This window comes from Sphaerodactylus townsendi, linkage group LG07 (genome assembly GCF_021028975.2).
Source record: "Sphaerodactylus townsendi isolate TG3544 linkage group LG07, MPM_Stown_v2.3, whole genome shotgun sequence".
In the NCBI taxonomy this organism is placed as follows: Eukaryota; Metazoa; Chordata; class Lepidosauria; order Squamata; family Sphaerodactylidae; genus Sphaerodactylus; species Sphaerodactylus townsendi.
The window spans coordinates 28,162,690-28,177,539 of record NC_059431.1 but is presented as its reverse complement, the minus strand read 5'-3'; the positions used below and the strand labels follow the sequence as shown (position 1 = coordinate 28,177,539).

The window sequence follows — 14,850 nt, the reverse complement described above, 5'->3', positions numbered from 1 at the left end:
TTATTCAGTGACCTTGATACATACAACAATTTACAGAGTTACCGTACCGGAAGATTTGTTACTCAAAGTCTAAAAGTATGATTGTTTTACAGATTAAAACCATGGTAACAGCAACAGAAAAGACAATTCAAAGATCCAATAACTTGAGTTTAGGTAATATATAGTTAATACATTAAAAATAAAGCAGGGTTTAAATTTCAGGTAACGAGGACAAAGTGGTCAAGCTAAGATATAGTGGCATGATGTACCCAATATTATTCCAGACTGTGTGTTCCACACTTATCAAATGTACACAACATTCTGCAATGTCTGTATTCTTGGTGTTCATCTTCCCAAAAATATTGGATGAAAAAAAATGAATGGGATCCAAAGGCTGCTAAGGAAAAGACTTATTTCAAGAAGAAGAAAAGTGTTTGGATTTATATCCTGCTTTTCTCAACCATAAGGAGTCTCAAACTCCTTCCCTTCTTCTTCCTGCAGCAGACACCTTGTGAGGTAGGTGGAACTAAGGTCGAATCCCCACTACCGTCTTAGCCAGGTTTCAGAACACAAACTAACGGTCGTCTGTGTTCTGAAACCTGACTAAGACGGTAGTGGGGATTCGACCAGGGAGGTCGTCCCTCAAACCTGGTTAGTTTGTGTTCTGAAACCTGGCTAAGACGGTAGTGGGGATTCGACCTAAGAGAGTTCCAAAGGACTGAGACTAGCCCAAGGTCACTCAGCAGGCGTCATGTAGAGGAACAGTAAATGGAACTTGGTTCTCCAGGCTTTCTAACAGAAGAAAGCCTCCATTGAAAAAAGACTGTCACTTAGCAGAACAGAATGTTTCAATCGAGCCAAGCAGTATTTTATTTAGTGCATTCAGTTCTTTTCATTGTCTTTTCACTCATAGATTTTATTCTTGCATGCAGTGACTTTTAAAAAATAATATTTTTTTTGCAGTTGAGGATAAACCTTGGAGCTGGTGAAAGAGTTCTGCAGTCCCAGAGGAACTCCCTGCTGAATAATTCGGCATGGCACTCTGTCGAAGTCCGTCATGAAACTGATGACATCGCACTGGCTATTGACAAGCATCATCAAACTAGAACAAAAGTGCCGGGTGTTCCATTTGAACTGAACACCCAACATGGCCTCTACGTTGGTGGCAGCGGCAGTCTTAACGTCTCTTACCTTCGCAGTGTGCGAACTAATTTCCGAGGATGCATTGAAGATGTGATATTCAACAAGCTCAACCTTCTAGCGTCCCTTAGACCTTCTCCGAGATTAAAAAATGTTCATGAAATTTCACTGAGCTGCAGTGATGAATTTTTTACTAGTGAAGATGATCCCATTAGTTTCTTCAGTTCGAAGTCCTATATTTCTTTTCCTTCATGGAATCTCCAGGGGGAAGGAATCTTGGAATGTACAGTGCAACCCACAACTCCAAGCGGCTTGCTGCTTTACAGTTCTGGACCATTGGGAGATTTTGTTGCAATGGAGATTAAAAATGGTCTGATTAAAGCTCATATTGGAATGGGGACGAATAAAATCCAGCTTTCTTCTCTTAGTCCAGTCCATGGTAACCAATGGCATTCTGTCAAATTAAAATTTTCTGCAGAATATATTGAACTCACGTTAGACCAGGAAACAATGAAAAAGTTCCTGCCTTTGAACAATAAGCTTCCTGTTCTTAAAGGCCTCGTTTATATAGGTGGAGTAGATGACCAGACCCGGGTAGATATTATGAAACTAGGGTTAACTTCATTATCTGGGAAATATGCACAAGGAGGCTCCTTCAGAGGCTGCTTGAGAGATTTGAAAATAAACTTGGAAAAGAAATCCTTGAAGAATGTTCTTGTGACTAAAGATATTTCAGTGGGATGCCAAACTCAGAGCTCCTTTGATAAAAATCCTATCATAGCCCCTGAAAAACAACTTGCTGGAACAGTAGTGCCTACTTCTACCATTGTCCCTGTAGACGCCAAACTCCACAAGAAAGACAGTTACGAGCATTTTGTGGTGGTAAACAACTTGATTGTTCCAGAAGGTGGTCAAGCTACCCTTGAATCTAAACACATTAAAGTAAATGTGGAGTTCAAGAAGTTAGGGATTCGTCAGTCACAGATTCTTTTTAAAATTAAAGAACAGCCTTCCCACGGCCAGTTGAAATTAGATGTTGACCCAGAGCAGGAAGAGTCCACATTTACCATGCTAGATTTGTGGCAAGGTAGAGTTCTATATATGCATGATGGCTCCGAAGAAAGCTATGATTACTTCATTTTTTCCATTTCTACAAGCAGTAAAAAAGAGATGCCTCCGTATCTGCAAGGCAAGAAGGACTACATGTTTACCATTACAGTCAGACCGATAAATGATGCCCCAGAGCTCACCCTCCCAAACGGAAACTTGTTTACTTTGTTAGAACACTCCAAGAAATGTCTGAGTGTGAATTCAGTAAATATTTCAGACACAGATACAAGTTCTGCAGACCTCAGTATTTCAGTTCTTGGAAATCTGAATACAGACGCAGGATTTCTAGAAAATTCCAGGAGTCTTGGAAAAGTTATCACCGACTTTTCTTATGAGGATTTAAAACATAGCAATATATTCTTTGTCCACACTGGTGTAAAAAACTCCAGAATTGTCCTGCGAGCAAGCGATGGCGAGAAAGTCAGCAACACAGTTGTTCTGCGTATCACAGCTGTTCCTTTGAATTATAAATTGGTCAACAACACAGGGGTTATGGTTCTGCAGGGTGAGACAGTTTTGATCACACTCAGCCATTTGGCTGTTGAAACTAATGCCTTCCAACAAGACCTGGAGATACGGTATGAGATCACACAGTCGCCCCAATATGGAGAAATTCAGAGGCGCCATGCTGGTGGAGAATGGAAAAAAACATTATCTTTTTCTCAGCGTTCCATTGGACGCAGTCGTGTGAGATACACTTGTACCTTCAAAGGGATGCAGCAAGAGAATGCCCTGGAACATTTTACATTTAAAGTTAACATTCTCAACAAAACAAGTGAAGAATTTCTGTTTCCCGTTACAGTGAAATGGTTGAGATATAATCTACAGAGAAATGTACCTTTAGTAATTGATAAAACCAAGAAAGAGCGCCTTAGTTCCGATAAACTTCTTGCTGTTATAGAGGAAGTAGAAATACCAGAAAACGAATTTTATTACAAGTTGCAGTCCTTGCCTGATAAAGGAAATATTCTGCTTAATGATATACCTCTGCAAATCAATTCAACCTTCAGCCAACAGGATATTTCTGATTATAAAGTAGAGTATCATTTAATCAGTAGGCCCCATGAGGAAATTCAGGATTCATTTAGGTTTCTCATTTCTACAAAATATATGATATCGAATATTTATGATTTCAAAATCAACATTAAAACAGACCCACGACAAATTGTTTTGATAAATAATGGCCTCTCTGTTACGGAGGGTGAAGGAAAATTGATAACAAGATCAGAATTGTTTGCACAAACCCTCGACAATAAGACCTTCCAATATAAAGTTACACGGAGTCCTTATCATGGGAAATTATCACTTATTAATTATTCAGATTCTCTGGCTAGTAACAGTAATCTAAGTAGTTTTACAAATAAGGATATAATTGATAGACGTCTTATGTATATACACGATGACTCTGAGACTCTGTGTGATGAGATTTATATCACAGCAGTGACTGTAGAGTCTGAAGCACAGGTGAGCTTGGACGCAGAAACAGAACCTCCTTTATCAGCAGAGATCAAATTTAACATTTCTATCCAGCTGAAAAATGATGAGAAACCAGTACGTATAGTAGATAAGATATTTCATGTAGTTAAGAATGGGAAAAGACTGTTGACCCTAGCTGATCTTTGCTACCATGACCCTGATACTGATTTTGATGATGAACAATTGTTATATACTAGACGTGGCATTCCTAATGGAGATTTGGTTCTTGCCAATGATACCTCTCACAGACTCTATCAGTTCAAGCAAGAAGACCTGGCCCAAAAGCGAGTTCTGTTTACACACCATGGGGCAGATTATGGTCGCTTTGTGTTGTTCATAACTGATGGGAAACACTATACATCATCATTACTCGAAGTAAGTGCTTCAGATCCCTATGTCTATCTAGTAAACAATACAGGTTTATTGATCCAGAAAGGAAGAGATGGAACGATCACCGCAGCTAATTTGAGTTTTACCACAAACCAAGACATTAGAAGTGACCGTGAAATTATATTTGAGATATTTTTGTTTCCAAAGTATGGGCAAATCTTTGTAAATAACCTAGCAGTGCGTACTTTCTCTCAGCATGATGTCAATTTCGGATACGTAACTTACAGACATGATGACACTAACAATTTGATAGACACATTTAACTTTACAGTTTATGTGAAAGAGGTCCAACTGAATGCTGGAATAAATGTTCGAATGTACTTAGAAAGCCATCAGCGTCCGCCTACAGTTGTACAGAACGGCAACCTTTTAGTTGAAGAAGGAAAACCAGTTAAAGTCACTAAAGAAAAATTGCTGGTAAGCCCAAGTTTTTGTGCGTTGGATTATTTATATCATTGTTCTTCAATTATATTTTCTTGTGTGTACTGTAGCGATGATACAATCAAAACCAAACATTTTAAAGTATCATGCATTGATTTTCAATTCAACTTGGGAATTTAAGTCGCTAATTAATAGGTTTTAAATGCTGACTGTTGGAAAGATAATTGTTTTCACAATTTCTCAATTTTAAATTATAGTTTGAGTATATTGTTATATTGTTTGAGTGGAAAAAAGGAGGGCTTACAAATAAGAAAATGAAATTCTGTTAATTTTTAATACAGAAAGAAGACCCAAACTCAAGTACAAAATGGAAAGCAACAGGTTAGGCCTGGAATCCCCACCCTTGTTGAGTGTAAGGCTGAACACACTCAAACGCAGTTAACTTAAAAAGAACTTTATTGATTTGCATTGCCCTAAATACAGGGTGCTGGAATTGAGGATTCGTGTCCTCGGTTCCAGTATTTATTTTATTTCTGAACTCAACAACAACCAATCAGCTTTCTCCCCCTGCACAGTCTCTGGCCTCTCATTGGCTGTGAAGTTCCGGTGGGATGTAGCTTCTCAGTTTGTTTTCCTGCTCTTGTTGGAAAAAGGCAGGAGCTGGTGCATGCTGGGAGTTGTAGTCCTGACATTGAGCCTGCAGGCCCTTTTAGAATTTTGAGAAAGTGTGGCAGGCTCTGCCACAAAATGGCTGCCATGTGGGGCTTTAATTCTAACCTTCTTCCTTTACATGAAACCTTCTTGGAGAAAAATGGAAGATTTCACCTTTTGTAGAGGACTAAGGAAACATTTAGTTAGGAAGTAGTGTAGATGCCCAAGGTTACTAATCTTGGCAGACTTTTTCCCGCCTTGATTTTAATTATGTAATTATTTTATTATACTATGTTCTAGTTCATTTTTTAGTAGTCTGATTTTATTGTAGCAAGTTTCAGAGGGTGGTTGTCTTGGTCTGCAGTAGAACAGCTAGATTTACATCTAGTGGCATCTTAGAGACCTGCAAGTTTTTGGTGTATGAGTTTTCCTGAGTCGAGCCCCTCGGGGAAGAGGCGGCCTATAAGTTTGAAATATAAATAAAATAAATAAATAAATAAAAATAAAAAGAGTTGTGTGCGAGGAAGGGAGTTTTGACTCTTGAAAGTTCATACCCTGAACATCTTAGTGGTCTCTTAAGGTGCTGCTGGACTCCAATCTAACCGACTTTATGATGATATCGCTTTGAGCAATTAGTCGTATGATGTATAGTAACCAAGTAGTCAACTGAAATAAATTATGATGGATGGGCTTAGTTACCATGGGCAACTCTTAGTGACACTGAGGACTCTGGTTGGATTTTACTATGTGATGGTATTCTGTATACAACATGTGCCTGGAGAGTTGTGTAGGTTCCTCTGGCTGAAACTGCAAGTATAAATATATCTTCCTGCTCTTTTCTGTCTCTTCTCATATTACTCCCAGTTATAATGAGGGTTCGTTCTTTTTATGTTGCTGCTGGGAGTGCTGTGGCAAACTAATTGCAGATATACAACCTTAATTAAGTCAAATGGAGCCAAACTATGATTCAAGGAATCTCTTGCTCTTTACTCTGTAGCTACTGCCTGGACTTCAGAGGAGATGCCTGGAGTATGGCTTTCCCACTGCCAGTCATACTGCCTCCACTACATCCTCTCCACTTGTTACCACATCTTGAAGATGAGTGGAGAAATGGCAAGAGTTAAAGACAGACTCTAGGGAGAAAGGGGAGCAGAGAATGGGAAGCAAGGAATATGAGATATGACAGGAAAGAGTAAAAAGGGAGTTGTGAAAAGGAGGGAGGGCAGAGAAGAATGAAAATATAAAAAGCATGAGGAGGTTAGAAAGCAGATAAAGGTAGAACAAGTTAGGAAGCAGACTGCAGGAAGCTCATTGATAGATATCACATTGGAGACCAAACAGTACAACCTGAGAGAAGATTTGCTGAGCCACTATAAGCCTCAACACCTAAATCTTCTGCAGAGATTCTCCTTTATGTTTCTCACTGTCAGTGGCTGATTACATCGGAAAGGTTCTCAGGCTGTGGACCTTCATCTCCAGGAAAGTCTGTTGGTTTCAGTCCTTTTCTTAGCCTTTGGATGTCAGCAATGATCTTTTTAACTAGTTACTAATTGGGGTTAAAGTGCTTAGCTTTGTCAGTTTGGCAGAGGAAGTCCACATGCATAGGCTTTCTCCCAATCAGGAACAATTGAAAAATAGCATTCCCAGTTACAGGGCAGGGCGGGGCGGGGCGGGGCGGGGCGGGGCGGGGGGGAGTGTGAACATTTCCTCCATAGATGATGTACTTTCAAGTCTGCGATCATGTGGAGGTGGGAGTGATGCCACTGGGCTTCCTTGGTACTCTCCTGCTATGTATGCATTGTTTGAACATACAAAGGATTGTGTTTAGTGAGGGGTTTGGTGGAGGTGGTTGTCATCACTATGGACTCCCAAGTGCAGTTTTTGTTTTGGTGTTTCTTTTTTTATGCAGAAAAGGTTATATGATACAAATAAGCCACACTTGGCCTGATCTGATATCAGCAAAGCACCAGTATCTGGGGTTGACGATTGAGCTGCCCTAATATCAACCTGAACATTCATATGAACATGTAATAATTTTTTGCGTGTGCACCATTTTTTGTGGTATTTAGGGGGGCTTAATAGTCCAGATTTTTTTTTAAGCTGAAAAAATCTGAATCCCTTTGCCAGCTTTTGGGGGGAGGTTCAATTTTTGTTGGGGGTGGCTATTAAGCACAAACCTGAAAAATTCAACTGCCTCCAAACTCCATGTGGGTTTAGAGGTAACAGGTAGTAGAGAGCTGAACTCTGGGCTCAACCCAGAGGGTTTTTTTAAATTGCAACAGGGCCTAAACATCCTGAACAATGCTGAAAAAATTCAGCCTTACTCAAGATCCACTTTTCAGCTTCCTTAAATCACCACCATTTGTGGGGATTAAAAAAAAATAAAAAATACTGATTATATATATATAATATATATATAATAAGGCTTAAAAAGCCTTGAAAAATACTGATTATATATATATAATCTTTTCTATATATAATCTTATATATATATAATCAGTATTCATATATATATCATATATATTAGGTTTTATATAATATATTAGGTATAATCATATATATTAGGTTTTATATAATATATATATATATAAGGTTTTTTTCAGTTCGGTTTTGCCAAATGCACATCTTGAGTTGTTGCCAGACATTTCCATTTTGTTAGAAATTTCAATAGAGACTGGTGAATAATTCTGGAAAAAGAGTTGCTTTATTTTAAATCAATTAAATTTCACTTGGGATGCATGTAGGCCATGAATCAGTTGAGACATAACAACACACTTTACTTTAGGAAGACTCAGGAAGGATAGACTTGAATAACATGCACACACAATGAAACTTATTTAAGAAAATAAAGCTGGTGTTTGGTTGCAATTAGGGTGCTGGCTTCAGCTTGATTCAGTTACCATGGCTGCAATCCTATGTACCCTTATCTAAGATTAAGTCCCATTGAACGAGGCTCTCTTCATTAACAGCAAGTAGTAGCTACTAGGCTTACATATCCCTACCCAAGCAAACCTATCTCAAGTTTCTCCTGTTGTTTTCTGCCTGCATTCAGGGTTGTAAATACTATGGTGGGGCTGGAAATTCTAGGTTTTTATTTCCTACCCTTACTCTGAGGGACAGCAGGAGGGGGGAAATGGTGTGATGTCACTTCTGGAGAGAACCCAGAAGTGGAATCATACCTCTCTAGGAATTGCCAGTAACTCTATGGCAAAATGCAGCATTTCCAGAGATTTCTAGAGGGCACTCATGGGTTTTCCCTGAAAGTGACATCAATGTTCTTTAGAAATCACTGAAAACTTGTGGATTTACCATGGAATCTCAGGTGATTCCTAGAGATGTATGACATAACTTCTGGGGAAAGCTCAGATGTGAAATCATACCATCACTGATGGATGCCTCCCATGTACCTCGTTCTCTATTACTGAGACTGGGAACCCTACCTCCTTGGAACACCAAATGCCCCTGCCTTGTCAGTCAGCCTCTTTCCCTTGCTACTCTTCTTCAAAGCTAAGTGGTTGCAGTTCTGTTTGAAATCTTTTTTATTAATTAACTTCAGATGCCTTCAATTTATTCAAAAAGAGGGAGAAGGTATTAATATATCTACCTGAAATTTGACTGTATGGAGTTCTGTTCAATTTGGATGGAAAACCATAAAGGCGCAGACTCAAGAAAAAAGGTCCCTTTGAAACTTGTGGGAAATAATAAAGAAATGGAAATATGAAAATGAAACAACAATAATGAACGAAAGAATATCAAACCAAAATCATGAGGCTATTCAATAATGAACAGCCTTTTTTGGAATTAATAACAGAAATAAAAGAAATGAAGCAAATTCCCATGCATAAGTCTAGCAGATACAGTCATGACTAACTTTGCTTCAGCTACGCTGAACAGCATACAAACAAGTTTAATCTCTTGAGATAGTATCTGTCTGAGTTTCTCCCTCCCTGGGTTACTCTGAGCTCCCAAGGACATAATGGTCCAAATTTAAACAATAATGTTTCTGTTGTAGTCAAAGAGCAGGCCAAAAGATCAGTTATACAATAATATTGCCACTGTCTCTTCTGCATATAATTCAACCACACAGTATACTTAATTTTCACATGTCCATTTCCTGACTATTTTTGCATGTTGCTTCAATCAGCAGTTCTATTATGATTAACACATTGCACAAGAGGTTCCCCAATTTCCCAGACATTCATGCCGAAGAACCCCAAGAATAAACTTCTGAACTCTGCCCAGTTTGACCACAAATTGCTTAACTTATCTCTTCCTTCCAGATACTTAGTCAGAGCATCTTCCAGTAATGTGCAATTTAGCAATCTTATTCTCAGCCTGTAAGCTTCCTTTTACAGCTGGAAATCTTTTTGTAATCTTTGGATTTTGATTCCTGAGCTGCATTATGACTTGATTCGATGGCAGGGGTTATTGGAGCCATCACTCTGGGGTTCCCATGCAAAAATCCGCAAGTTGTTGTTACTGTTTCTGAGGGAAAAGGCCACAACTCAGTGGTAAAGCACATGCTGTCATAGGCAGATATTCACCAATCAAAGTTGGAAGCAGTCCGCAGTCAGACCAGCCGTTTAATGTTCACCAGGATGTAGCAAAGCCAAACGAGAAGTACAAACTGAAGTCAAAACAAGGATCAAACAGGATCGGTGGCTTCAGAATCAAAACACAACATTGCTGCCACACCACAGCTTGGTTTCCAGTATCTTGTATACTAAATATCTGACCAACCAGTTATGGTTACCAGTCTTGATCCTCTTTGATCTGAGATTGCAAATGCCTTAACAGTCCAGGTGCTCGGGAGCAACAGCCGCAGAAGGCCATTGCTTTCACATCCTGCATGTGAGCTCCCAAAGGCACCTGGTGGGCCACTGCAGTCTGATCCAGCTGGCTTGTTCTTATGTTCTTAACCAGTGTAAATCCCATATAGATGGGTTGCCTCAATCTGGCTCCCGAAAACACTTCTCACTGAAACCAGCTTGCCCCAGAGCTGCTAATTGCTGCAACGTCTCCTCTCCTGTAAACTGGCACACTGCTTCTTCCTGTCATTGCTCACAGGGCTCTGGAGACGGAGGGGGTGAGCGAGCTGACACTGAATCTCCTATACCCAGCTTGAGGTAAGGAGGCTGGGGAGTCTCAGGGCTTGAGCTGGCTGTGGCTCTAAGTCTGTGTGCTCTATCTGAGCCTCTGGTCCTGATCCTGCAGGGACTATTGGAGTCTTAAGATCTGAACCTGCCAACATGGCCTGGGACTGTGGGACCAAACCTGTGCAATCTCTCACATCTGACCCATCATCTGAGGAGTCCTTAGTCGTACTGGGCTGGGTCATAACACTTGCTTTGCTTGCAGAACATAATCAGGCTTGGCATCTCCAGATCCTGGTGATTCTAGCTTAAATGTCTCTCAGGTAGCTGTGTTGAGAAACGAGCCCTGGTTGAAACCCTATCAAATCAGACCAGACTGTGCTGGATTAAATGGACCAGTTGTCTAACTCAATATAAAACTGCTTCATATGATAGTATGTTCTGTGCCAGAATGTAGATTGTACATGGTGAATGGACAGCAATGAACAATACATGCAGCTTCCATGCTGACATTCATGAGAGCCTTCTTCAAATGGCAGAGTGGGCATAAACAAAGGGGCACCAAGAGCCCATTTGTCAAGATGATGTGTCCCATATTTCCACAATGGCATGGATGCAACACCTGCATTGCTCCGAAGGGAGTCCAGACAAGCTCATATAATAATGACCTCGCTGTGCAAAACAGGTTAATTAATTGTGCAAAACTGAAAAAGGGCTAATTTGTGCAAAACTGAAAAAGGCGATTCCTGTTTTATATTTCTAATGAGCTATTGTTATACTTTTTAAAGGTTGTTCATGAAAACAGTTTGCCATCAGAGATGAAGTTCACCGTAAGGTCCCTTCCAGCCTTTGGTTTCTTTCGGAAGTTTACTTCAGAGGAAGTTTATCTTGGAGAACAAAATCCAGTTCTGAGTTTTACCCAGCAAGATATCAACGATGGTAATATTCAGTATGTGCAGACTATTCCCAACCAGCTGCAGGATCTGTTCTCATTGGACGTGACCAATGGCATCCAAGAAGTCACTGGAATAGAAATTGCTGTAGATATCGTCCCAAAACTCATCCCTTTGGAAGTACAGAACTTCACTGTTGCTGAAGGGGCTTCAAAAGTCTTGGAAGAAGATTTGCTAAAAATTTCTACTAGCCATTTTGTGGGGCTCAATTGTGAATTTTATTTACTTGAACCACCGAAACATGGGCGTATTGCTAATTCCCATTTTCCTGGATTGGCCCTCACTAAATTTAGCAGGAAACAGGTAAGCTTGTTCAAAATGTAATTCTGCTTCCATTTTTTCCTGAAGACCCCTTTTTAAATAGCAAAAATAATGGTACTAGTTGTATTATTAGTATCTGTTGATTTTGACTAGCTAGCCCAGGGGTAGGGAACCTGCGGCTCTCCAGATGTTCAGGAACTACAATTCCCATCAGCCCCTACAATTCCCATCAGCCCCTGACAGAGGCTGATGGGAATTGTAGTTCCTGAACATCTGGAGAGCCGCAGGTTCCCTACCCCTGAGCTAGCCCAAGGTCACCCATCAGGCTGCATGTGGAGGAGTGGGGAAACAAACCTGATGCAGACTGATGCAGTTGGGAAGGCATGACCACTCTTTGACAAGCAGGGTGGCAGATGAAACTGAGTGAGTGGGTCATGGAACTTGGAGGCCATGTCTGCTAATGGGGAAAGTTCAGATATGGGAAGGCAGAATATGGCAATTCTCAATGGATTCATGAATCCATTGCAATAACTCTTTGGCTCCCAGGGTCTTTAGCCCTCAGTTTGTACACCATGGGTCCACAATGTAGTGCCTTTCCTGACACCTTTCCTGAAGCCTTCCAGGTGTTTTTAGTGATGTGCCAGGAGGAGCTTTTGCCAAGCAAGGCTCCCAATTGGCCAGTAGAGATTTGATTGACTGCAGATTTTTACAACTTTTACAACTTTTTACAACTTTGTCAGCATCTGCCATCACAACATAAAGATATTCACTGTGTAGCTGAGGGCAAGCCGCTGCAGCCATTTTATGGCATGCTCTGCCTCTTGTGGCAGCCATTTTGTGGCTGCATCCACTATGCTACATCAAGTTAACTGCAGGGGTCCCCAATGTTGGGGATCTACTCCTGATCTACACAGTATAATGCCCTGGATGCTAAGACAATGATAGTATTTTTTTAAAATTGCTTTGCAACATCTTCCCTGGTTTTACTGTGCAACGCTTCAAACTTTAGAACCTCTTGTGTGTTAAGATTGCCAAATGAGTTCTTGCTGGAAGCTCAATCCTGCCTTTATTGCACTCTCAGTCTGTCTGAAGGATTTAGGGTACAACTAAAGATTTCACACAAACACGTGTAACCCAGTGAGCCTCCCTGATCTGCTTTGGAGAGGAAGATGGATAGTGGTGATGATTGTGGGTTTTCCAAGCTGTGTGGTCGTGGTCTGGTAGATCTTGTTCCTAAGGTTTCGCCTGCATCTGTGGCTGGCATCTTCAGAGGTGTATCACAGAGAGAAGTCTGTTACACACTGTGTAATGGATAGTGGTGTTTATCCTTTATGTCCTTATTGCTGCTCCAACCGAATTCCATGCCAGGGAGAATAAACATATTTGCTGCCTTTCTGGAGAAGTGTGTGTGTTGGTTGGTTGGTGGTTGGGCGGGTTGGTGGCTGGGTGGAGAGGATACAGCTGTGAGAGTAGAAAGGTTAGTTATGAAATGGGTTAAACATCCACATGAACCTCTCATACAATCTCTCCTTCACACAATTCCCTCCCCAAATTGCCCTTTCAGAAAAGAGGTCCATTATATGTAAAGTAACTTAGCCTTACTTTTCTTAGAATACTCTCATTTTGTAGTGTTGTAGATTGAAAATGACCTTTCCAAGAAGACTTGCCCACAGCCCTTCACCTTAAATTTTCAGGAGCTACGTGAAGGTGATGGCTGTTCTCTTTATTTTCATCCTAGATCCCACCATTTTCTATATTGGAATTCAAGGTGGTGTACAGAGTTTCCCACTAGATCCATCCAGGCACTGACCAGGCCCATTGCTGCTTAGTTTTATATACTTTCTGTTTATTTCCTTCAAAAACTAGCTAAACAGAGCAACTACATGTGAACTATGAGAGGAGTGGTTGTTTGAATGTGGGGCAAGAACTGTGTGCTAGGGCAAAATAAGGATTATTGAGCAAATTAACTGGTTTTGAGTTCTTACACTTTTAATCTTTGCAGCACTCAACAGCATTCTCAATATCTTCTCTTTCCCTTTTTAGGTGGAGCAAGGATTGATCTTTTACGTTCATGATGACAGTGAACAGCTGCTTGACAGTTTCACCTTGGTTGCAAACAGCACAGAACTGTGGAAACAGAGCTTGCCTCAGAGGATATTTGTGACTGTTAGGCCAATAAACGATGAGCCTCCGCTTATAAAGACAAACAAAGTGCTCAGGGTAAGTACATTTTAAACCTAAATTTTCAACAAATAAGCCAGCGTGATGAAGTGGTTAAGAACTGTGGACCCTAATCTGTAAACACGGGGTTGATTCCCATTCATCCACATGAAGTTTGTTGAGTGACCTGGGGGTAACCACAGTTCTATCAAAACTCTCTCAGCCCACAGAGTCAGGAAATAGCAAACCACCTCTAAATGTCTCTTGACGTGAAAACTCTATGGAGTCACCATAAGTCAGCTGTGACTTGAAGAAGAGAAGAGTTTGGATGTATACCCTGCTTTTCTCAACTGTAAGGAGTCTAAAAGCAAACTTATTCCCTTCCCCTCCCCACAACAGACACTTTGTGAGGAAGATGGGGCTGAGAGGACTGTGAGTAGCCCAAGATCACCCAGCAGGCTTCATGTGGAGGAGTGGGGAAACAAACCCAGTTTTCCAGATTAGAGTCCACCTGCTCTTAACCACCTGCTGGCTCTCAGCACTTACACAAATTTCCAATGGCACAGTTGCTTCCTATAAATGAAACACATGCCCTTAACCTTGCACTTACGCCTTTTAAGTTCCTTAGAATTATCTCACGTGTATGGACACATTGCTCGCTTGTGCAGATGGCATAATCCCACAGCTCACATCAGTGTTGTTTGCCATAGAAAGCCTGAACTTTTCTTGTATCAGACTGATTTTTTCTTGTATGTTTTATGTACAGCCATGTTTGCTGCAGCAAAAGTAAACCGGGAATCTCGTCGTACCTTAAAGAATCCAGTCCAGTGCACATAATAGCCTTACGCATTCACTGAACTTGCAGGTTGAGAATGGGCACGAGCAAGCTGGCACTGCCTCCGCACAGTCCCCTGGGCATCTGTAGGGGCAACTGTACGGAGGAAGAAGCCATGCATAAGCCACCTCCCTGTGATCAATAACGCTGCTTTCCAAAAGAGACTGACCAGAGGTATAATTCATGCATCTCTTCCTCTACTTGGTCGCGCCTGCAGATGCATCAGACAGTGATATGGAGGCAGAGAGCAGGACTAGGGCAGCTGCACTGATCTCCCTTCCTGAGACTTCAGCGAATGAATGGGAGCTGCTATCTTTGCTAGATTTAACCCTTCCATCCATATAGAGTTTTGTTCATTGAAACCAGCGCTTGCTCTCCTGCTAAGCCTCGAAAAGAGAAATGATAGGCAAAGGATGGGGTT

The 14,850-nt window shown here is 40.9% G+C and overlaps 1 protein-coding gene across 1 annotated transcript in view; it reads left to right on the top strand.

Moving 5' to 3' along the window:
* The window catches only part of LOC125437304 (chondroitin sulfate proteoglycan 4-like), a 41,682-nt gene that overhangs the window by 7,196 nt on the left and 19,636 nt on the right, over positions 1 to 14,850 (top strand). The window contains exons 3-5 of the mRNA XM_048504800.1: positions 943 to 4,512; positions 11,009 to 11,476; positions 13,478 to 13,654. Of these exons, the coding sequence (XP_048360757.1) occupies positions 943 to 4,512; positions 11,009 to 11,476; positions 13,478 to 13,654 (4,215 nt within the window). The remainder of the gene's footprint in view (positions 1 to 942; positions 4,513 to 11,008; positions 11,477 to 13,477; positions 13,655 to 14,850) is intronic.